General features: G+C 52.2%; 1 protein-coding gene across 4 annotated transcripts in view; it reads right to left on the bottom strand.

The window, feature by feature from the left end:
• The window catches only part of WDR25 (WD repeat domain 25), a 116,859-nt gene that overhangs the window by 24,465 nt on the left and 68,679 nt on the right, over positions 1-23,715 (bottom strand). For all 4 annotated transcript variants that reach the window (XM_058655227.1, XM_058655228.1, XM_058655229.1 and 1 more), the window contains exons 3-4: positions 14,634-14,781; positions 4,295-4,425 (exon numbers count right to left, since the gene is read on the bottom strand). In XM_058655227.1, coding sequence (XP_058511210.1) covers positions 4,295-4,425; positions 14,634-14,781 — 279 coding nt within the window. The remainder of the gene's footprint in view (positions 1-4,294; positions 4,426-14,633; positions 14,782-23,715) is intronic.

Genomic DNA, 23,715 nt, shown 5'->3' on the forward strand with positions numbered 1-23,715 from the left:
AGGCACAAAAATGTTTCTTAACAGAGGCATGTGTAACAAAGCAACCCTTGATAGTTTGCTGGGAGATTACAAGAGAGCGATGGCTGACACACCTCTGACTATAAGCACTGCCTGAGCTGGGGGTTCCAAGATACACGGACCGGACCACGGTAAGGTAAGGTGCCAGGGCACCCCCAGGTACCTGATGAGGACAGGGCAGCAGAGGTGTGAAGCAGACCCCCCACCCCAGTGGGGTGTACGCACTTCTGGCCTTACAAGTCACGTGGTCTCTGCTGCAGCTGCTCAGCTCTGCCCCTGTAGTGTCAGAGCAGGCACTGACAACACGTGGCTGAATCAGTAGCACTGGGTTCCAATCAAACTGGTAAAAACAAGTACCAAGCAGGATTCAGCTTCAGGCAGTAGTGTGCTCAGGCTGAACTCCACCTGGCACATCCAACATAGGGAAGTGGCTCAATAAGCTGCAGACCGCGTTCATCTCGGTAACTCACTCTGTGGACATGTGCCCAGCACCTGCTTGTGTCAGACCGTGTTTGAGCACTGGGGGACAGCGCAGGGAGCAAGACAGTAAGGCACATGGGGTCAAAGGAATATTACTCCAAAGTTCCACAACAGGCAGCAGCAATACAAACCTTTACAGTGCCTTATGAAAAGCAAACTAAAATATGTGCTTAAAAACAAAAGGTCAACCTGTGTTTCTATTTTTAAAAAAATCAACAAGGGGGACTGACAACGCAGAACTGCATGTTAAGTCACAGCTTATGAGATGGCCCTCCGTGGCACAGTGCAGATCCAGCTGGTGGCTCCCTGCTAACACACCTGAGAAGGCAGTGGACAATGGCCCAAGTCCTCGGGTGCCTGCCTCCACAGGGAGACCTGGACGGAGACCCTGGAACTTGACTTCACGCTAGCCCAGCACTGGCTGCTGCAGACACCTGGGCAGCAAACCGGGAAATCGCCCTCTCATTCTCCCCCATCTTCTTTCGTCACCCTGCTCCTCTCTCATTCTGTCTTTCAAAATAAAGATAAATAAATGTTCTGGGGCAGGCATGATGGCTCAACCGGCTTACCCCCCCACCTGCAAGCATCAGCATGCCATATGGACACCAGTTGTGTCCCTGCTGCTCCGCTTCCCATCCAGTTCCTTACTTACAGCCTGGGAAAGCAGCAGAGGACGGCCAAAAGCCGTGGGACCCTAAACCCATGTGAGAGACCCAGAAGAAGACCCCTGCCTTCAGATTGACTTAGCTCTAGCCATTGTGGCCCTTTTGTAAGTGAACTAGTGGATAGAAGATCTTTCTGTCTCTCCTTCTCTATGTAAATCTACTTTCCAATAAAAATAAATATATCTTTCGAAAAATGATAGATAAATGTCCTTAAAAAATGAATGAATTGGGCCCAGCACAATAGCCTAGTGGCTAAAGTCCTCGCCTTGCACACACCAGGATCCCATATGGGTGCTGGTTCTAATCCCAGCAGCCCCACTTCCCATCCAGCTCCCTGCTTGTGGCCTGGGAAAGCAGTCAAGGATAAGGACGGCCCAAAGCTTTGGGACCCTGCACCCGCGTGGGAGACCCAGAAGAGGCTCTGGGCTCCTGGCTTTGGATCGGCTCAGCTCCGGTCATTGCAGCTATTTGGGGAGTGAATCAAGAGACGGAAGATCTTGTTCTCTTCTCCTGTCTGTATATCTGGCTTTCCAGTAAAACGAAATAAGTCTTTTAAAAGAATAAATGAATGAAGAGCAAACTACAGAAGGAAAGAAAAATGAAAGACATCAAAATGTTTCTGTTCTACCTTATGTTGACTGGACCACACCCCCTCTTTCTATTGCTGAACTGCCCAGCTTTGTCCTATGTCCACACATCACTCTCACAATAAAGCACACCCTCCCCAGTGCAAAGAGAAGGGGAAGCCCGTCTGGGTTGGGAGGCAAGGCCTGTGTGTCCCCTGCACTGTGCCCCTGTGATCCCCACTGCTGCATGCTGCTCAAGCTGGCACAGGCGTTCAGCACCTGGGACAGAGCAGTGCGCTCCAGGGGCACCTGTCTCAGCCAGAGCACCTCCCCTCAGGGTCCTGTGACCCCACGGGGAGGATCGTTGCTGCAAAGGGAGCACAAACAAACAGCACACAGATCCCTCTAGCCACACCGTCAGCTCGGGAGACACTCGCAAACATGCCAGTGCCAGTCACAGCAACATCTGCCTCTAATTGCTCCCCCAGCATTTCCAAAGTTCGTCAGCTGGTATCTGCCCTGGGAGAAAATCTGATATTTTTAACCAACTCTCAAGTCAGACGGCCTCCTCGCTGAGTAATTTCTACGAGTTTGGTCTCCGAGTCAGGACGGCAAGTGCCGCAGGTCCAGCTTGAAGGGAGGCTGTCAGAGAAGCCGGGGTCCCATTCCTGACAGCGTGACTCAGCGTTTCCAAAGCGTACAACGCCTTCAAACATCTCCTTTCATTTTCTGTATATTCATATCCCAATACAGAGTGCAGTGATTTTAAAAAAATTCCAATGTGCACTTTTTTTGAGCATAGCTTCTTTTCTTCTCTTTCCCAGATATTTCTATGAAAAGTCTCTTTGTATGTAAAAAGAAAAATGCATGACCCTCCACCCTGCCCCACCTCCTTTAAAAAAAAAAAATCTATCTATCTTTACTTCCCTCTGTGGGCCAAACTCTGCACTCTGAAAGCAAAAGGCTCTCTGTATTCAGGTTCTTTTCACAACAAGATCAAAAAGCCGGCTGGGCAGGGCCTCCCTGTAGAGGTCAGCTGAAAATGAAGGCAAAGTTGCAATCTAGGCCTTCAAGGCTACAACTCCCTTCTGCCCAGATGACGCACATGGGTCTCTGCATGGGGCAGGCTAGCTTGGGGGCTGCACCTGTCCTGGGGGTGTAGGGGAGGCACTGTCAGAGGCATGATGCTGTTAGGCAGAATCTTCTAGTGCTGCCAATACAACTGGCTACAGTTCTTGGGGACAAGAGACTCGGTGACATGCTGCACCTTCCTGCACAGTCAGCCACCCACTGCCCCACAGACCTGGAGAAGCTGTGCCTGCTTCAGACCACAGCAGCAAAGCCCAAGGGGAGAGCAAGGCCTGCTGAAGCCTGGCCTGTGGTCTGCGTCTGGCAGAGCTCTCCAGCCTCTTGTCGTCCATCTCCTCCAGGGCCACCGCTGCCACCAAGGCCAGGCCCGCTGACACCCCAGGAGTCCCCTTCAGCCATCCAGGACCTTGGGCATTCAAGGCCCTCTGCTGGGCCCAGCCCAGGGCGGCTGGCCACTGATCCCCACACACAGCTTTCTCCCCACCTGCTGGGCTCACACATTCTACATCACTGTCCTCTTCTGTCACCCAGTCTCTTTGTCAACCGCGATTCACCAAGTGCATTTTCAGAGCTAGAGTGTCAGTCACAGCAAAAATCTCTGCTTTCAAAGAGCTTATTTTAGAGTAGAAAGAGGCAAGTAAATGAACACTAAAAAATAACCTATAGTGCATCAGGTGGTGATCAGCACTGTGGGAAGAAGCAAGGCAGCAGAGGACTGGAGGACACAGGGTCTGCTGCAGGGAGCCGGCCTCCCCGCACCCCTGCACCAGGGAAGATGGGGCCTCCCCGCACCCTTGCACCAGGGACACAGGGACAAATGCACCCAGGCAGCAGCAGCAACACACGCAAGGCCTTACAGCAGGAATGAACTAGTGTGTTCTGGAAGACACCAACAGGCCCCAGGACTACAGCCAAGAGGCTGTGGCCAGGGAGGGACGGGGCCACTTGGTGGAAATGAGAGAGGGGCCAGAGAGAAAACCACGGCCCTAACATGAGACAGCAGTTGTCACTGGGCTCAGAGTCGGGAAGTCAGGACAACAGGAATGGCAGACAGCTTGTGGGTGGGCTGCGACACCTGCTGGGGCCCAACCAATCAGAAGACGGAGCGAAGCTGACACTGCAGCAGGACATGGGAATGAGAGTCAGGGGCAACCCCTCCAGGAAGTGCTGCGCCTACACACACACACACACACATGCATACAGGGCACCGCTCCACACTAGTGACCTGTGCCCTGAGGAGCCCAAGGGCAAGTCCCATTACATCATGTGGGCGCGTGTGCACACAGGAGTGACCCCGCCACACAGAGCTGCACCAGTGTTATCCTAGTGTTCTTTCAGGACCTCCAAGGGCTGGGCTCTACACCAACGAACCACTGAGTGGTCACCGCAGTGCACGCAGGCTCCTCCGCTGTCCTGCCCCGTGACTCCTACCAGACGAGTGCCCAAGAAAAGGAGACCCAAGAAGGAGTGCGTTACCTTGCCAGTCCTCACATCCCAAGCTTTGATCTCGGAGCTGAAACCACCACATAAAAAAATGCTGGGGTCGTTCGGATGGAATTTCAAGGTAGTGATTCTAAAGTCACTCCGTCCACTAAACAGCTGGGTTCCTACAACACAAAAAGTAGAGACAGGTTTAGAAGACATTTTAATCACAAAATAAGTATCTGGACACTAAAATCCTATCTGATGGGAGTTCATGAGCAAACAGGACACCAAGACCCCGTGCAGGCTGATGGACACTTTCTGGAAACACAGCAGTGGTGGTGGAAACAGTCCCCTGCACATGTGGCCAGCCTCTGCCCCAGGGCTAAACTGAATGGCCGGATCTACAATCACCACTCCCTTCTTACACTCCGCAGACAGCATATTTCTAACTCCTAGGTACTGCACAGAAGTGGTAGGTCCACTTTACAGGCGAAAACAGCAAGGCCCCATGAGGGGAGTATGACCAAAGTTGTGCAGCTAGTACAGCTGTTCGTTTACCAAAAAAGCCTGAAACAACTGCTCAGTGGTTTTTTTTTTTTCCTTTTCCCTAGATTCAGCCAGCTACAGACAAGACCTTTGGTAACCATGAATGCACTGCTTGCTACAGAACATGGCACGTCACACTGGCCCACACCGTGCAATGAACAGGGGGTGTGAGGCTTCAGGGGTTTCAGTCCTCACCCCGGCTAACTGGTCATCGAATGGCTATCACGCTGTTATCACCCTGTGCCATGTTTGCGTTTATCTATGCACGCATGTCTGCACACAGAGTGAGAAGGGCCTCTTACCGTGCTCACCTGCCAGAGAGCGGTCGTGGGTTTTGGAAACATCAAGCATTCAGTGCTGCTTTCGCTACCGCGGCAGGTTCTGTCCAGCGGCGCCAGCTGCTAGGCTCACCTATTCCCACTTGGTCCATGTGTCTCAGGAGGCACCGTCATCCAGACACAGCATGAGCACCACAGTCACACATGTCCCCAGAGGCAGCACTCCCACAGCCAGTATGGTGTCTGTGCGGTCCCGCAGGGAAAACTGTTGCTGTTCTGGGCCCATGGGAACTCTGCCACTGGATTGAGGCAGACAGCAGCTTGGGAACCCAAGGAAACGGTGGCCAACAAGGAGATACCAACACCTTGGGCATCACGTGCTCTTGTAGAAGCCCAGGAAACAGTGGACTGTAAAGGCACCCCCACTGTGTGTGCTGTGACCACACACAGTGGCTGGGTAAGGACAGGAGGGTCATCCGCCAGCACTCACGGGGGACGGCAGGTGACACCATGAACCCAACTTGCCAAAGCTCCCTGTGCCCCTTCCACGCATCAGCAACTTGTGGACGTCGCCTGTGTGCTGACAGTATTGGCACACTGTGAATATATGAAAATACCAGAAACCAGAACGCTGCAAAGGATAAGATAAGGATGAACTAACCAGTACTTTAAAACATTTTAATGTGTCACTTACTGAAGCCATCAGGGAAGCTCCTGGAAATCATTCAAACTCCTGAGCTGTAACAGCTTTAGCAATCAACAGCGCTGTAATGGTGCCCTTTCTCATGTGACAGGAGCGGGGGGCTTACCCACTGCAGAAAGGCACTGCCCCAGAGTTGTGTGGACCCAGGAGGGGGCTGACCACCACTGGCCACACAGCAGGCTTGCTCCCCTTTTATCTACCAGGGGTGCAGAGTGCTCTGTGAACGTGTTGCTGACAAAGCTCCATTCCCTGATGTCACATGAAGGCTCCTGCAACAAGCACAAGGTGTGGCTGCCTTCCCGGCTCTGTGATAACTTGCTCGTCAGCCATGAACGGCTTCCGAGAAGGGATTTCCAGCCAGGTTAGCAACCTGCAGATTTTACAGCTTTATAGGTGACAGACTTCCATCATTTTTGGCTGCAAAACACACTTAGTGACGGAAACACTTTAAAACATCTGTTTTCAACATGTACTTTTTGAAGCAAGAATCATTCGAAAAGTTGCTGCTCTTCTTTGTTCAAGGGTCACCTCCACCTCCACAGGCAGTTAACTGTGTTGACTATTTTTTCTACTGTCTTCTAGGAGCCTACAACTGGCAGTCGCTTGTCATCACAGACAATTCTGAAAATACTTGGCTTCTTATAAATGAAGAATCACTTCCCGGCTGAGTTAATCTTCTTGGAAATCCATTCTCTCTCAAACTGAAAACCACCAAGAAGCCACGTTCTTTCTCACCCTTCATGCTAGTGCTGGAGACCAGACATCAGCCCCCCTCCCCTGCTCCCACACTGCGCGTGGCGAGCAAACCCTCCAGCCAGGAGAGGCCAGCAGAGGACGGGCCCTGACCACACTCACCCACACGGCTGGGGAACGGTCCTGAGGCAAGCGAAGGGGACAGAGGCTGCGGCCTCCCACACCCTCACCGTACACCCATGTCCACAGCCCCACAGTGCCCACCCAGCCACAGGCCTCTCTTCCAGCAGAGACTGCCGGCTTCACACCCGCTGGGATTCGGGTCACTCCTGCTCTACAAGGATTCTACCTGCCTGCAGAAAGTCAGGCACGGAGCCCAGGACGGTGAATTAGCCTCTGCTGCAGCCAGAGCAGGGGCAGGGGCAGGGAAGGGGTAAGGAAAGGCCGAGTTGCTAACACGTGACGACTGACACCCTTCAGCTGGAAAGCTGCAGCCCTGAGCGCTGTTTCCGAATGTTCCTAAGATGCTGGCCAGTAAATACCAAAAGTTTCCATTTAGAGATGGGCTTTGGTGGGTATTTTTCTCTTCCTGTTTTACTTTAAAATAACTAGGCTGCTCACCACTTTCTCTTCATTAAAAGAGGCCCAAACTAAAAGATCTTTGAAATTTAAAAAAAAAAAGGTTATTTACTTACTGGAAAGGCAGAGTGACAAGAGAGAAGGAGAAACAGATCTTCTACCCACCGGCCCCCAAGGACTCTCCTGCCTGCAGAAATAGCTGGGATGATGGGGGTTGGGCCGGGCCAAAGCCAGGAGCCGGGAACTCGCCCAGGTCCCCCACGCCACAGGGAAGGTCCCAAGGCTTTGGGCCGTCTTCCGATGCTTTCTCAGGGAGCTGGATTGGAAGCACTGCAGGCTAAGGCATCTTTAGATTGTTCAGTCAGTTTCTAGTTACCCAGTGACAGCCACTAAGGAGGAAACCTCGAACAAGGCTTGGCTGCAGACACCAGGACCACAGCAGTCACCTCCCAGCATGACACCAAGGTGATGCGAGGGCATAAGGCCACAGGGCCCAGTACTGTCCCTGTCACCTCCCTGCAGGGATCTTGGGCCCTCACAGAGGCCGCCGTGCAACATGTAGTGCTACACAGCAAACAATGAAGAGCTGAGAGAGTTGGGATTGTGGACGCCCTCTTTGGTTAGATGAAAAGCTAAAATCAAGGGATACAGGTTTTTAAAAGCAGGGTCCTCACGAGATGAATGATGTTGGAGCTCTTGTCACAGGCATTGAGAGCACGACGCCCTGGGCCAGCCCTCACAGCTGTTGAGGAGTGAGGGATGAAGTCTGGGAAAAGTTTATTACAAACTGTTGAATCCTCTTGGAGTTAAGAAAAACCATTTCCTAGCCTCGTTTAATCATTCACAATACAAATAAAAATGTCACTAAAGCAAAAACGTGTCGAAGGCACTAGACAGAAGCTCCTGCGTGCTTGTAATGCCAGCACTCTGAGCAGTGCCTCCCTCTCCGCCATCCCTGGACGAGGCTCCTGTCACATGGGACTGGTGACTCTTGGGAACTACCCTTAAGTTCCCCTGAAGTGACCACTGTGTGGCTGGGCCAACATGACTGTCCACCCTGATGTCCACCCTTGGGGATCCCATCAACATACAGGCCTCTGGACCCTCAGGGACTCTCCTCTTTCATGCAGTAAAGCCAACTCCTGCTCTTGTTTCTGGCACACAACAGGCCAAATGAGACCCAAGTATGAATCCCCAGGAAAGAGAAGGGGGTGGTTACACCTTCTCTCTGGGGAGCTCAGAGGCTACATTGACCTAATAACACCCCAGCCCTTGCACCAATCTGGCTGGCACCTGTGTCTTTCAGGCTGTCCTGGACTGGCACGTGGCATCCTGGCCCCCACATGGGGGGGTGTCAGCAGCCCCTCCTCACAGCAGGGGAGATGGAAGCTCACTCAAATGAGAGGCTGGCCCCCCGAGACCAGCTCTGGACCTGTCTGGTCTTGGAGCCCAGCTCTGTGCATTCCAGCCCACAGAACCTCCAGTGATCTGACCTTTCCCTCTGCCTCGCTTGCCCTTCCCCTCCGCAGACTGAGGAAGGCGTGGGGAAATGTTGCCGTGGGGAGCTGAAGCCGCCAGCCTGGTGATGGAGCGCCTGTTCCCAGGCGGAGACGCCTGACTCACTCGGCTCCGATCAATACGGCCCCACTCATCCTCGGGGAAGCATTCCGCCAGCTGTAAATTTAACCATCCTGACTCCAAGATAAGGAGGAAAGGACCTCAACAACTTTCAAATCAAACTCAGTCTCAGAAACAGGGGCCACCTGGGCAAGATGGGCAGGGCCCAGGCCGAGAGAGGGGATGGGGCAGCGTCCACTGGGCCCTGTGCATTCGTCAGTCAGTGACCCTTCTACGGACTCTGGAGCCCCCAGCTCTACGATCGGGAGCACAAAACCTGGTAATTGTGAGAAAAAGCAACAACCTAGGAAAGAGAGTGGGCCCGAGACCCGGCGGCGGCAGCAGCAGAGCACTCAGAGGAGACGGCGCCCTCACAGCCATTGCCTCTACACCAGTTGGACGAGAACACCTTTCCCACAACCAAGAAGTGGGCAGAAAAAAGCTTAAGATGTTGTCAACTCACAAACGAAGCGCATCCCCCCCAAGTTTACTTGTGAGGTGTCAGGATTCGCCATTCTAGAGGGCGGGAGGGGGAGACAAGGCAGGACCACGCTGAGGATCCAAGCTCGTCAACCAAAGCAGCCTTGCCTAAGAAGGGAGCCAAACTAAGTGTCGCCAAGCACCCCCTGCCACGCACAGTGCTCAAGACAACCACACGAGGGTTAATGCTACCTTGTCCAAGGTCTTTGGGAGACCGCTGGGGCAGGATTTTGATGAAGTTTAGCAACATCTGGTTTAACATCCAGAACGAGAGTCAGCATCTTGCTCCAAGTTGGATGGGGAGGGAGAAGACGAGGTTGGGACAGGATGTACGTGACAGCAGCCACTGGCAACAGCCTGCTCACGAGTGGCCCAGGAAGGGGAGCTGGTGGCAGGGCATTCAGAGGTTAGGGCAAAGCAGGGTTGCAGATGACAAGAAGGTGCTGCAGGGCCCCCTGAGTGGGTGCACAGGTGCTCATCAGGCAAGGAGGTCCCCAAAGCACAGCCCACGAGAGCCAGCATCAGACCCCCACCCTGGGGCCATGGCATGGCTACCCTGCAGCCTCTGCTTCTGGACTCAACAAGCAAACGGGGAAAAGCACCCAAAGCTCTGACCTCCCACTCACCCGCTGGAGACGCGTGGTCACCAGGGGCACAGGAAGGACCTAACTAGCGTCTCCTGAATGTGCTGGAATGCCTAGGCCTCCCGTGGCATTTCCCCTTCAGGGCTTAGTCCAAGCATGGCCTCCTCCTGCAGCCCCCTCGTCAGAGCCCCACAAGTTCCTGGGCAGGCGCCACGGGTTTCATTTGGACACTGCTCGCCATTCCTGTGCCAAGCAGGCTGAAGTCATCAGGGCTAGTGCTGCTCCCACTGCAGCCCGGCTGTCAACGGCTGGAGAGGCACCCTTCAGCCGGTCACTTCATCAGAGGCACGCCTTCTCTCCAGAGGCCTGTCGTCAGCCCCTGCAGGTGGTGTGAGCCACTGCCTGCCAAAAGCCATGCAGGCTCCCACGAGCCAGGCCAAGTAGGCTGTCCACAGCAGGGAGACAGGCGTGATGGGGAGGGCAAGCTACAGCCTGAGCTGGACCCAGCTTGTCTCTGCTGGCTGGGTGGGCTCAAGGGAAGTCAGCAGACATTCTGAGCCTCAGTGCCCACACAAGTGAGGTGGAGATAAAAACTCCTCTTGCAGGCCAGTGGGGAGACTAAGTGTGCCACGTGGTTCCAGGCTCTGACATCCACTCAGCCACTTCCACTTAATGTGGGCCAGGCAGGCGCTGGAAACCGGAGCCTGGCCCACTGCGAGGCACAGACGGTCCATCATTTTCTTACAGAGAAATTCTGCCATAAGAGACTCCAGAGACCATGCCTAGATCAGGTAGGTGTGGGAAGATGCAGAGAATTAAGGGAGGAATGGGCATTTGTGGAGCAGGAAGCCGCTCATGTCCACACTATCAAAAGACAAGGCATACCCAGAGCAAAGGGTCCAGCTTAGGGCTAAGGACTGCAGGGCCAGCTGTGGGGTGTCCCTACACCCAAGCCAGGTGACCAGAAGGAAGCTGCTCCCCAGTACGGACAGAGACCGGCAGGAACCCTGAAGGCTTGAGGCCTCTCCTTGGTGTCTGAGACCTACTCATGGTGCCAAGCCTCACGCTGGGAAGGCAGCAAGGGACACAGCCTTTTGCAGAGGACCTGCATGTCCCAAGGCCTCTCCCCTCCTCCAGCCTGGCACAGACTGGAGGTGGCAGTGCAGGGACACTCTACCTGTCAAGATTAAGGAGATGCCTGCTGTTATACTATTACTCAGGAGCAAGGGGGTCAGAGGCACAGCAGAGATACCCAGCTGGGCTGGCACAGATCACCCAGGCAGCTGCGCAGAGTCACCAGGGCCCCGGGCCGCCGGGCTCAGCATCCCTTGTCACAGAGAGCACTCCCAGTGGGCTGGGGGTGGGGCACAGGGGAGGAAGGAAATGGAGTAAGGAAGGAGCACCCACAGCTCCATGGGGGATTTAAGGAGACTGGCTGATGGGTGTGTGGAGCAGGTGACTCATGCAGCAGGCGACACTCGGGCCTGGTGGCGTCAGCCGTGCTCCTGAAGCCAGCTCAGCCTCCCACTCCAGAGAGGGTTTGTTAGCAAGATTACACGCTGAAACAGGAGCACCAAAATAATTAATCTGTGAGCAGATTTTATTTAAGTGTTGATTCATGGTTGTTCTATAAGCCAACACCCTGTCAGAACTATAAATTAACGAGATAAAATGCTGCTGCTCCTCCATATTTCAGTCCGGGTATTGACATTTTAGAATCCACAGATTTTTAACTGTATTGATTGAGGACACCAGGATAAATGGCCTTGGCGCCAAATCCCCATTAACGACAATGGGCACCAAGTGACTAATTCCCAGCGCACCGCGGTGACAATGCCCCGTGTGGCCTTCTCCTGGCAGGGAGTTCTAATTAGATTGAAATGAAAAAGCCAAATCACCAAGGGCGGAAAAAGGCCGATCAAGTAAAAATGAAGATGAGCCTCTGGGAAGGGAAAGGACGCGACTGCTGGAGCAGGAGGCAGTCAGCAAGGCTGCGAGGCCCACCCAAGCCAGAGAGCAGCCAGAGCAGCCCGGGTGAGCAGGGCAGGGGGCGGCATACAGAGACAGGTGGGAGAGGGGCTGGGGGATGCGGGCCCAGCCCTCCTCACCCCAGGGGGCTTCACATCTTTTGGGGGACATGCAGTAAGGGCCACACTAAGCACTGCCTTGTCCTCCCCACACACGTGCACACACACCCCAACCGGGCTGAGGCCAGTTGTGTGTACACACACCCCCCCACACACACACACTTAACCGGGCTGAGGCCAGTTGTGTGTACACAGACACAGACACACACACACATACACTCTAACCAGGCTGAGGCCAGCTGTGTACACACACACACACACACACACACTTAACCGGGCTGAGGCCAATTGTGTGTACACAGACACACACACATACACATACACACCCCATCCAGGCTGAGGCCAGTTGTGTACACACACACACACACACACACATACACTCTAACCAGGCTGAGGCCAGCTGTGCACACAACACACACATACACTCTAACCAGGCTGAGGCCAGTTGTGTGTACGCACACACACACACACATACACACCCCAACCAGGCTGAGGCCAGTTGATGGGTGATATGGAGACCACCAGGACAGGCCCTGTCCTCCAGGAACAGTTACTTAAGCCCCGGAAGGCAGAATGCAACAACCAGCCATGGCGGGGATGGGAGTCCAAACCCCTCAACCACACCCTCGCTGGAAGACATGGCACACCCACCACTCCCTCCTGCAATGCCAGCCCAAGGCTCTGCACATGGCAGGTGAGCAACAAGTATCTGCTGACTACATTAAGCCGAACCCCATAGATGAGCCCACAATGCTGCCACCTTCAGCACAGGTGTGACGGGGATGGCAATGCCCAGTGGGCAGGGCCATGCCTTGCTCTCTGCATCATCCAGCACACACAGCTGCAGGCGCCGGGCACAGGGCCCAACAAGTGGCCCACCAGCCGCAACTCCAGCACTGCTGGGCAAAGCACTTCCCAGCCCCTCCACGCACATCTCCATGGCCATGTTACCAGCTCGAGCTCCCAGGGGACTTGCCCAAAGTAACCATGAGCCTCTCCTGCTCCAAAACTAAGCAGTGGCTCCTCATGCCACAGGTTGAACCAGTCCTTCACTGCGCAGAAGGGGTCTCTTTGAAAGTTTGAAAATTGGAGAAGCCTCCTCCCAAAGACAGACACACAGAGAAAGCAGAGAAGGAGGAAAGCCCACTATGAGTCCATGACTGTTGCCCAATGCACTTGCCATGAGCACCTGACAGCCTCGCTTCCCACTCTGGGGACCCACAGGCAATGGGGCTCGTCTCCTACAGCCCTTCGTGGCATCCTGCTCCTCTGGCAACTCTGCCTTTGCTGCTCTATCAGCAGAGTGCCCAGCCACCCTGATTTGTCCAGCCAGCACCTGGATCAGCTTGGGCCTCACCTCTCGGGGACAAGGAAACTTCCTTGACTTCCCAGGCCTGATGTTCCTGCAACGCCTGGGTCTTGCGCCCTGTGTGGGACATGAGCGCCCTAGAAGGGCACACTCCAGTGTCTCCTGCAGTGAGCATGGCTTCTGAGGCACATGAGGTAGTGAGCCCTGCAGCGAGGCAGCCCCAACACTGACAGACTCTTGCGTAGGCAGGCTGAATGAGCCAGGAAGGAAAGTAACAGAGGAGGGCTCCCCACACAGGGAGGTAAGCAGCCGCTCCCACCAGCATCAGCCCAAGTGGCCCTGCCAGGTGGCACCAAACTCCCTGAACCCCAGCAGGGTCTGGGCAGGGCAGAAGGTCAGCAGGACCACAGCGTCAGGGGAAGACCCCACGAGGCAACTCTGCTGACTGCTCAGCACTGCAGGCAGAGCTCCAGGTCTCCAGCTGCATAGTTGCACCCTGGGGGGGGGGGGGGTCCTGCTCAGGTGCCCTCAGCACTCAGAGCCTCAGTCTCCTCACCTGGAAGGTGGGCGCAACTGCAGTGCTGAGATGGCACAGGCTGAGTGCAAGAGCCCCAGTGCTGGCAGGGACAGCTCTGGGACCACCCTCTTGTCCCATCTCTTCTGATTGTGCAAATCCGATAATTATCCCAATCATTCACTGCATTTCCACCCCACGCCCCTGCAGCTGCTGGGGATGAGTTACACAGGTGGGCCCTGGAATTATCTCCTCACCACTACCACTAGACAGCGGATATGTGGTGGAACTGGGAGCTCAAGAGAAGCCCTGGAGAACGGCTCAGCAGAAAAGTGGCCACAGAGCCGGCCCGGAAAGAGCAGGCTGTGTGGGTGCTGACGGAGCAGCTGCTGGGAACATGAGGCTCCAACAGTCCCTGACCCATCCTCTCCCGTAAGCCCGGCAAGGGGGCCTGGGAGCAATGGTAACAGCAGGGCCCAGCCGGGTCATTTGCAAAGGGTGCCCAGGGAGGGGAAACTTGTTCCCATCTGGCTTCTCTCTTCTTGCCCTGCTTGTCAGGAGTCCCCTTAGAGTTTACCAAACACACTCTCTATGGGCACTAAAGCAGAACTCGTTCGAAGCCTTTCCTTGTGAGATGTAATCATTCCTTGAAGCCTTGCAATGGAAATGAACTGACAGGCATTGAAACCAATCCCAACCACAGGACCATGATAAAGTTAAATCAATTCCAGAACAAACGGCATGTCAGAAGTTGATTAACAAGCCACTTCTTCCTCCAGCCCTGCAGCTTGGAACAGAGACAACCTTGGGGTTCTATTCTCCCAGCTGGCTCCTGAGAAACCCTGGTCCCTACTAGCAGGTGGCCTGGAAACATAGCCCAGAGAGCACGAGCTGTCTTGGGTTCCCTTGCCCACTGCCCCAAATCTTCCATGTCTCAGGGCCATAAATCCACCAACCTTTCCCAAGGTTCACCTGAGAGCAACGATGCAGAGGAACACACCTGTTTCGAGGTCTGTTAGGTGCAGGGCGAAGTCAAAGCCACCACTGAGGATACGCCGGCCACAGGGAGCCCACTGGGCGGCCCGAACGGCCTCACTGTGCAGGGAGTAGGTCTGCAAGCAACGCCCTGAGTCCACGGCATTCCACACCTGCAAGGGAAACAGAGAGCACCCAAAGTGGCCACAGGCCTCACCTTCTGCACAGGGAGCAGAGCCTGCAGGGCATCAGGGTTCCTATTCTTCACAATCAGAGTTTTTCCTTGCAAAAATGTAAAGGCTTGGGGCTAGGCAATGAGGAGCACTCTTGCCAAAAAAATTTTTTTCCCTGAGGTTAAAAAAATAGCACTTCCTGGGCCCAGCACGATAGCCTAGCAGATAAAGTCCTCACCTTGCACATGCCGGGATCCCATATGAGCACAGGTTCTAATCCCGGCGGCCCCACTTCCCATCCAGCCCCCTGCTTGTGGCCTGGGAAAGCAGTCGAGAAAGACCCAAAGCCTTCAGACCCTGCACCTGTGTGGGAGACCTGAAAGACGCTCCTGACTCCTGGCTTCGGATCAGTGCAGCTCCGGCCATTGCGGCCGCTTGGGGAGTGAATCAGCAGACGGAAGATCTTCCTCTCTGTAAATCTGACTTTGTAATAAAAATAAATAATACAATCTTTAAAAAAAAGTTAAAAAAAGACCAAGTAGGGTTTATCCCAGAAATGCTTGTTCGCTTAGCATTTGCAATACAATTCACTCAATGACTAACTCTAAAAGAAAAATTATGTTCATCTTAATAGATTATTTTGACAATATTCAACATTCATTCAAGATTAAGAGAAGACTTTCATCAAAATAGGAGGGATCCTCCCTAAGCTGGGGATGGGCATCCGGAGAAACATGAGCCCGTGGTGACCCTCCGTGGAGTGAGGACTCCCTGCTTTCCCCTGGAGCTCCGCATTTCCTGCCTGCACAGTCTGGGACCAGGGGTTGTGGCCAGTACAATGAGGCAGGACCAAAAAGCATCCATATTGGAAAGGGAGAAGTGGACTGTCTTTATTTGCCAGTACATGTTCATGTATAGAGATCATTCCCTGAGCCTGCAAAATATTATCTAGTACACAAACCCGAGTTTAGTGCAGCTGCAGAACCCAAGATCAATAGTACAAGAATTGATTCTGTTCTACATGTCAGAAACAAGCTATCTGAAATTAAAGGTTGAGATTCCATTGACTGTATCCTCAAAATGTGAAGGGCAACATCTGAAAAATGAGTTGTATTTCTCCACATTGGGAACAAATAATCTGAAATAGAAATTTAAAATCTCATACCCTGAATTTGGAATGAATTTGACAAAATCTGTGTAAGAAGCTTTCTTTCAAAGCTCCAGGGGTGAGCACTGGGTGCTGTGGGTGAGCATGTGCCTGGGTTGTGCACGTTGCACGGCCGAGGGCCTGGGTTCGAGGAGTCCCGGCTCTGCTCCCGGCTCCAGCTTCCTTTGGTGTGAACCACGCCGGGGACGGAGTTCCGGGCTCCTGGCCTCAGCAGCCCAGGCAGCCTTGGCTCTTGCAGGCATTTCAGGAGTAAGCCAACAGAAGAAAGACCTTTTTTGTTTGTTTGCTTGTTTCAAATAAATAATAAACATTAAAAATTGCAAACAACTGCTTAAAGAAGTTAAAGAAGACCTAAATGAATGCAGAAGGTTCTCCTCTTTATGAACAGAACTGTGAAGACATCTCCCATGCTGATGAGAGATTCCAGCCGGCCCCCGGACACAACCCCTGAAGGGGTCCCAGAATGTTGGCTGGAGAATGCACTGGGGTGTTGGGCCCAAGTTCCCCGGGCCTGTGTTGAGCTATGTGAGAGTGGTCTCTAGGCGGAGCCAGGTCTGAGTGAGAAGGGTCCCGAGGTGTGGGGGTCCCATGGGAGGCCATTTGCCCCGTGGCTGCCGGCTGTAATCTGGTGCTGAGGTTTTGGGTGAGCCTGCCTTTTGCTGCGGTGTTTTCATGTGTTGACAAATGTCTTTGCAGAGAACATTCACTTCCAGCGTCATGAGGGAAACGACCACCTGCACTTGAGTCCTGTGGGGTTTGCTTTTCTGGAGTTTGATTATTTCCCAGGGAGACTACATTTCTCTTATAACAAAAAGCGAAAGACTGGCAGGAGGAACAGTAGCTGTGGCTAAAGGAATGGACCCTGTTCCCAGTCCCAGGACAGCACAGGAACTCCTGACAGGCTCCTGTCTCAGAAGCCAGGGTGCCAAATCTCGAGCATGGGGTGGCGGCCGAGCGGGCAGCTGCACCGCACTGTGCCTCTCATGTTCTCTCAAGACTGCTCCTTTGGTCAGACACATGGCACGGCTCTAGTCCATCTATCAAGTCATCTTGGGGACGTTTGCCAGAAGACTTCACTCCGGGATTCCGTGAAGGCAGTTTGAATCTCTGATTACTTAATTGGAAAAAGGAAGGCAGACACTTGAGGCTGCAGCGATGTTTGGGAATTCATCTTTAAAGACCGACAGTGAGCATGAAGTTGAATTATGGAGAGCGGCTGGCCAAGATCCCTCTCTCCATCGGCGGGGAGGCAGTGAGAGGCGGCTGGCTGTTGCTGCGTCGACTCGGAGCGGCGGGAGAGCCTGTGGCTTTCCTTTCGGGGGGCTTCCCGACCACTTCCTCAGTTTCTCCAGTCCCTGTCTCTCCTGCATCTTTCTACCCTTCCTCTTCTCCTCCTCCTCACCAACACGGTATGTGTTTTGAATTATTCTCAAGCATGAAGAAAGGGACACATCAGATACCCAGTTGTCCTCCAGCAGGAACTGTGCCCCGGCCTGGCTGAGCCACCAGCAGTGTTGGACACCTTGGCTGTATGGAGTCCCTGCTCCGCCCCCAGCTTCCTCTTCCTGTAGGCTGAGCCAGCCCTGTGTCTCCATTTCCCCTGGTGTTCAGGCCGAAAGCATGAGAGCTGTCCCTGACTCTTGCGCTGTGATCCAAGAAGACCCTGCTGGTTCTTCCTGCCCAGGTGGCAGCTTCTCTGCAGGCTTGCCGAAGCCCCTCCTGTCCTCCCTGACTGCCGGGTCGGCTCTGCGCACGGCCCACAGAGCGCCTTCCTGTGCTAGAGGAGCCAGCTGCCCAGTCTCCCACCTGCGGACACTCTGGCTGCTGCCATCTTTGGGACATTCCCCTGGTCCCCTGCTGCCGCTGTCCTGTCACGGCTTTGGCCACCAACTCTGCTTGTGCTACTCTGCAGTGCCAGGCACACCCTGTCCCCTGACTCTCTGCCCATGCCGTCCTTAACCAGCAACCTGACTTACCCAAGTCACCTGCCCAGCGAGGCGCCACCTGGCCACCACCCCACGTGCTTTGCCAGCCTCCTCCCCTGGCCCCCACCAACCTGCAGGCCCTTCATACTTCACACAGCTTCAGGTGAGTCTTGCTCACTGTCTGCCAGGGAACGGCTCTAGCTTGGTCTAGCCCTGGCAGTTGTGTAGCCACTTGTAGAGTGAACCAGTGGATGAAAGCATACTCTCTGCTTTTCAAATAAAAGAAATATTTTTTGAAGATAGCATTATTGGTGGCCCGGCGCGATGGCCTACTGGCTAAATCCTCACTTTACATGTGCCAGGATCCCATATGGGTGCCAGTTTGTGTTCTGGCCCCTCTGCTTCCTATCCAGCTCCCTGCTTGTAGCCTGGGAAAGCAGTCGAGGGCGGCCCAAGGCCTTGGGACCCTGCACCCACGTGAGACCCAGAAGAAGCTCTTGGCTCCTGGCTTTGGATTGGCTCAGCTCCATCTGTTGTGGCCACTTGGGGAGTGAATTAGTGGACGGAAGATCTTTCTCTGTCTCTGTAGATCTGCTTTTCCAATAAAAATAAATAAATCTTTTTTAAAAATGGCATTATCGGGGGCCCGGCGGCGTGGCCTAGAGGCTAAAGTCCTCGCCTTGAACGCGCCAGGATCCCATATGGGCGCTGGTTCTAATCCCGGCAGCTCCACTTCCCATCCAGCTCCCTGCTTGTGGCCTGGGAAAGCAGTCGAGGACGGCCCAAAGCATTGGGACCCTGCACCCGCATGGGAGACCCCGAAGAGGTTCCTGGTTCCCGGCTTCAGATCGGCGCGCATCGGCCCGTTGCAGCTCACTTGGGGAGTGAAACATCAGATGGAAGGTCTTCCCCTCTGTCTCTCCTCTTCTCTGTATATCTTACTTTGTAATAAAAAATAAAATCTTAAAAAAAAAAATGGCATTATCTCTTGTATATGAAACTTGTCTTAGGTACTCAATTTCTTTTTAACCATGTACCTGTCTTAACACTGTAGATCTAGTTTAGTACTTTAATTTTTTTTCTATTAAAGTTATACTTGTATGTAGTTTTTGAGGAAAAAGAAAAACTATACCATAGCCGTTCCTTGGCCTCTGGCTCTTTTCCACAGCATCTCTTTCCACTTTGACCTCGCCTGGCTATTTCTTGGGTTTCCCTGTTTCCGAATGGTAATGCTCTTCTTGTTGCTTCTTCAGCTTGAAACGCGGTGGCCCCTGGTAAGGAAGAAAGGAGCCGTGCTCACCGAGCAGCTGTTGGAGGCTGCCCTGGCCTCCGGCCTCCTAGGCTGCCCTGGCTCCCAGCAGCGGGGCTCTCAGAACTTGGAGCCTTGGATGTCTGAGAGCCCCAGGATGCGGCAGCGGCAGCTCAGATTTTCTCACCTTTAATGGGAGGGCTGCCGTAAGCGTAAGCTCGGTGCGTGGATGTTCACACCGTGCTCCAAGTCTCTGAGTCAGGGAAAGAACACCTGCCTTTCCTGCTGTCGCGAGTCAGAGGTCAGGGGGTCTGCTGTTGAGAGCTGCGTCCGCCGCGAGCAGCAGCGGGGCTCCAGGTAGGCACAAGCCTGCAGGACTGTGCGCTGTGCAGAAGACATCTCTCTCTCCTCATCTCCACAGAGCAGGCAGCTAAGCCATCTCGTGAGCCTGGCCAGAAATAGTGGGAAACATGGAGCTACCCCCTACCCCACTGTGCTGGGGCTGGATGGTAAGTGGGGCCGCCGGGATTAGAACCTGTGCCCATATGGGATCCCGGCGCGTGCAAGGTGAGGACTTTATCTGCTAGGCTATCGTGCTGGGCCCCCTACTTGGTCTTGCACTACAAATATCTGTAGCTAGACTGATGTGTTAGCACTTGATTTGGAAACTTGCCAGCTGTGTTCATGACGGACACTGCTCAGCTTCTTCCTTCTCTCACAACATGCTTTTCATGACGTAGTAGCAAGGTAACAATGACCTCCAAGAATGAGTTGGAAAGTGTTCCCACCCCCTTGGATTTCCCGGATAATTTGTATGGGTTTAGGTATGGATTTCCTTCGACTATCACAATCCAGCACCACAGACTGGGTTTCTGAAGCAAAAGAAACTTACTGGAAGCTTCACATCTGAAATCAGGGCTCCCACTGAGAGCCATGGAGATCTGCTCCAGGCCTCACTCCTTGGCTCGTGTAGAGGTGCCTGTCCTGCATCTGTCAATCTCCAATTCTCCTCTTTTGATAAGCAGGCCAGTTCTAAAGCACCAGGGCCCATCCTAATGACCCCATCTCTAAACAACGCTGGGTTCTGACACTTCAAAACGTACATTTGGGCTGGGCACAATATGACTCAAAGTTGGTATTTCTTCCTTAAACGTTTGGCAGAAGTCACTAATGAAGTGGAGTTTCATGGAAAGGCTTTTAAGCTCCAGGTTCAATTTCTTTGATTCTTTGAAACTTCCAGCACTATCTAATTCTGTTTGAGTGAGTTACGTGAGATTTTTACTATCTGGCTCTTTTATCCAGGTTGTGGTGATCATTAGTTAACTAGTTGACCATCAACTTAATATTCTTTCAGTATCTTTAGGACATGAAATTAGGTCACCTCTATTAATCCTTACTACCGGTAATTTGTACTCTTATATTCCTCATGAGTCTGGCTAAAAGTTTATAACTTTCATTGAGTTCAAAGAAGCACCTTTTGGTTTCACTAATGCTTCCCTATTGGTTTTATATTTCAATTATTTCTGCTTATTTTGCTCCACTTTTTCTACTACCTTAGGCAGAAGCTGGGATCGTCGACTTGACAGTTTCCTACTAATATAAGCACTGCTGCTGTAAGTCAGTATCTCAGAACTGCTCTAGCTACTACTGTGTTTCACATATTGTTTCATTTGCATTTGGTTCCAAATCTTTTCTAATGTCATTATCACTGCTGTCTCTGAAGCATGGGCTACTTAGATATGTACTATTTGGTTTCCAAATATTTGGTAAATTTTCAGAAATAATCGTTCTTGATTTTAAAAATTTATTTTTAAGTTTTTATTTGAAAGGCAGAAAGATGGAGACCAACAGCAGAAAGAGATAACTTCCATCGCTAGTCTGCTCCCCAAAACACTCGGGACTGGGCCAAGCAGAAGCTAAAACCCCAAAACTCAATCCAGGTCTGCCACGTGTTTCACAAGGACCCAACTTGACGGCCATCCTCTGCAGCTTCCCGTGCTGCGCATGAGCAGGAAGCTGCCTGGAAGCCAAGCAGGGTCTGAACTGTCCTGCCAAACGCTTAGCTCTTCACAGACAGAGAACACACTTGGGCTTGTTGCGGTCCTTCTCTGTCTCAGAGACACGGTCCACCTGGACAGACACCCATGCCCACCTGAAAAGAACGTGGATTTCTGCTACTGTCGCACAGAGTGCTTGTCCAACAAATGCCAGCCAGGCCAAGCTGGGTGAGTGTGTTGTTCAAGTGTTCTGTAACTTAACTGATTTTCCGTCTGCTTGATCCATCGATCGCCGAGAGAGCAGTGTTGGAACTGCCAGCTAACCTGCGGGTTTTACTATTTCTCCATTTAGTTCTGTCAATTTTCCTTCATGTATTTTAAAGCTCTCTTATTATGTATGTATATAAATATTTATGCACCTATTGTTTAAGTGCCTAATGTTGTGCGCCTACTGGCACATCCTTTGATGGATGATCCGCTGCTGTTATGACTCTATTTATCCTTGGTAATAATCTTTGCTCTGAAATCTGCTGTGTCTGATACTAATAGAGTCACTTCAGCTTTCTTTTATTACTGTAAGAATGGTGTATCTTTCTCCATCCTTTTACATTTAACCTTTTTGCATCTTTACATTTAAAGCGAGTTTCTTGTAGGCACTGCATAATTGTGTCTTGCCTTTTCGTCCAACCGAACAATCTTTGTTTTTTATGTGGGTGTTCAGATCATTTCATCTATTATTGATACCACTGGGCCTACATCTTGCTGTGATTTTATATTCATTCCATCTGTACTTTGTTCTCTCTCTCTCTCTTTCTCTCTCTCACACACACACGGCCTTCTTTTAGACCAAGACTCTCCTGTTATTTCATTTTATCTCCTGTTGTTAGAATTACAGCCATAAATCTTTGTTTATTACCATTTTGCTTTAAGGTTTGCAGTAGACTTACCGTAGTCAACTTTGAAATAATATTATCACACCCCTTATTATATGAGAACCATAAAACAATGTTCACCGTTTCCCCCATGCCAGCCTTGCACTGTCACACATTTCACACCCACACACACTATAAGGTGCATGATGCAGTCTGTCTCTGTGGACAGTGACTTTCATTTCCACACCACACCTCTTGCCCTTCTGGGGCTCTGTGACCCCCGAGCAGGTGCGGACTTCCATCAGTAGCAACACCTTCCGCCTCTCCAAGGGAAAGGCCACCACACGCTCCTGGAGCACTAAGTTTGCTGGTGACTAATCACCCCAGCTTTCAAATGTCTGGAAAAAAAGTATTCTGCCTTTCTCTTGTAACAGACACTTCTCTGGGTATTACACTTTACACTGACAATGTTTTTGGGTTTTTTTGTTTTTGTTTTTGTTTTTTGACAACGGTTTTACTCTTGGCTTCTCCTTTCTGTACTTGAAGCTGTTTCCTGCCGCCTTCCGGCACAGTCTCCAAACGGGAGTTTGGAGTCACTCTTTGTTCCTCTGTATGTCTTTTGTCCTCCCCTGCCACTTGTAAGATGTCTCGCTGCACCACAGATTTGAAGAAACTTCCCTGTAACATATCTCAGGGATCCTTTTATATTTCTTTTGTATTTCTTTTATTAGGAAGCCACTGAGTATCTCAAGTCGGGTGGAGTATGATTTCCATCAAATTTAGAAAACATTCAGCCATTATTTCCTTATGTATTTTCCGTTTCCTACCTCTTTGAGGACTCCAATTTCATGTATTTTGAGTGTCACGACCTGTGCATCCCACCCTTCTTTTTATATATTTCATTTTAGATGGTTTCTCTTAACTACGCCTTCAAGCTTACTAACCTTGTCCTTCTAGTTTCTCTTACCTAGTGCAATGTATTTTCCCAGGAGAACTTTCTGCACTTCTGCATAAAGTCTATGTCCCTCCCAGGTCTCTCCTTTGCAAGCCTGCTCTTTGCCCAGATCTCGGTACAGGTGGAGGATATCTCACGTTCTTGTCTACTGCAGTATCACTGGGGCACTTCCGGGTCATCAATGACTTCTCACCACTGTGGCTCACCTCCGGGTCATCAATGACTTCTCACCACTGTGGCTCACCTCCGGGTCCATCGATGGGCTTCTCACCACTGTGGCTCACCTCCGGGTCCATCAATGACTTCTCACCACTGTGGCTCACCTCCGGGTCATCAATGACTTCTCACCACTGTGGCTCACCTCCGGGTCATCAATGACTTCTCACCACTGTGGCTCACCTCCGGGTCATCAATGACTTCTCACCACTGTGGCTCACCTCCGGGTCATCAATGACTTCTCACCACTGTGGCTCACCTCCGGGTCCATCGATGGGCTTCTCACCACTGTGGCTCACCTCCGGGTCCATCAATGACTTCTCACCACTGTGGCTCACTTTTTCTACTTCTCTGTGCACCTTGGCATGTTTCTTTGGACCCAGACATGGTGAATCTCACTCTGCTGCATGTTCTGTATTTCGGTATTCCTTCAACACCCGTGAGTTGTGCCCTGGGACAGTCGAATGACTGTGAGTTCTGCTCTGGGACAGCTGAATGACTTGCAGGCAGTCTGTTCCTTGCAAGCATCATTTCTAAGTTTTGTTAGGAAAG

The sequence above is a fragment of the Ochotona princeps genome, chromosome 26 (assembly GCF_030435755.1).
Source record: "Ochotona princeps isolate mOchPri1 chromosome 26, mOchPri1.hap1, whole genome shotgun sequence".
Classification (NCBI taxonomy): Eukaryota; Metazoa; Chordata; class Mammalia; order Lagomorpha; family Ochotonidae; genus Ochotona; species Ochotona princeps.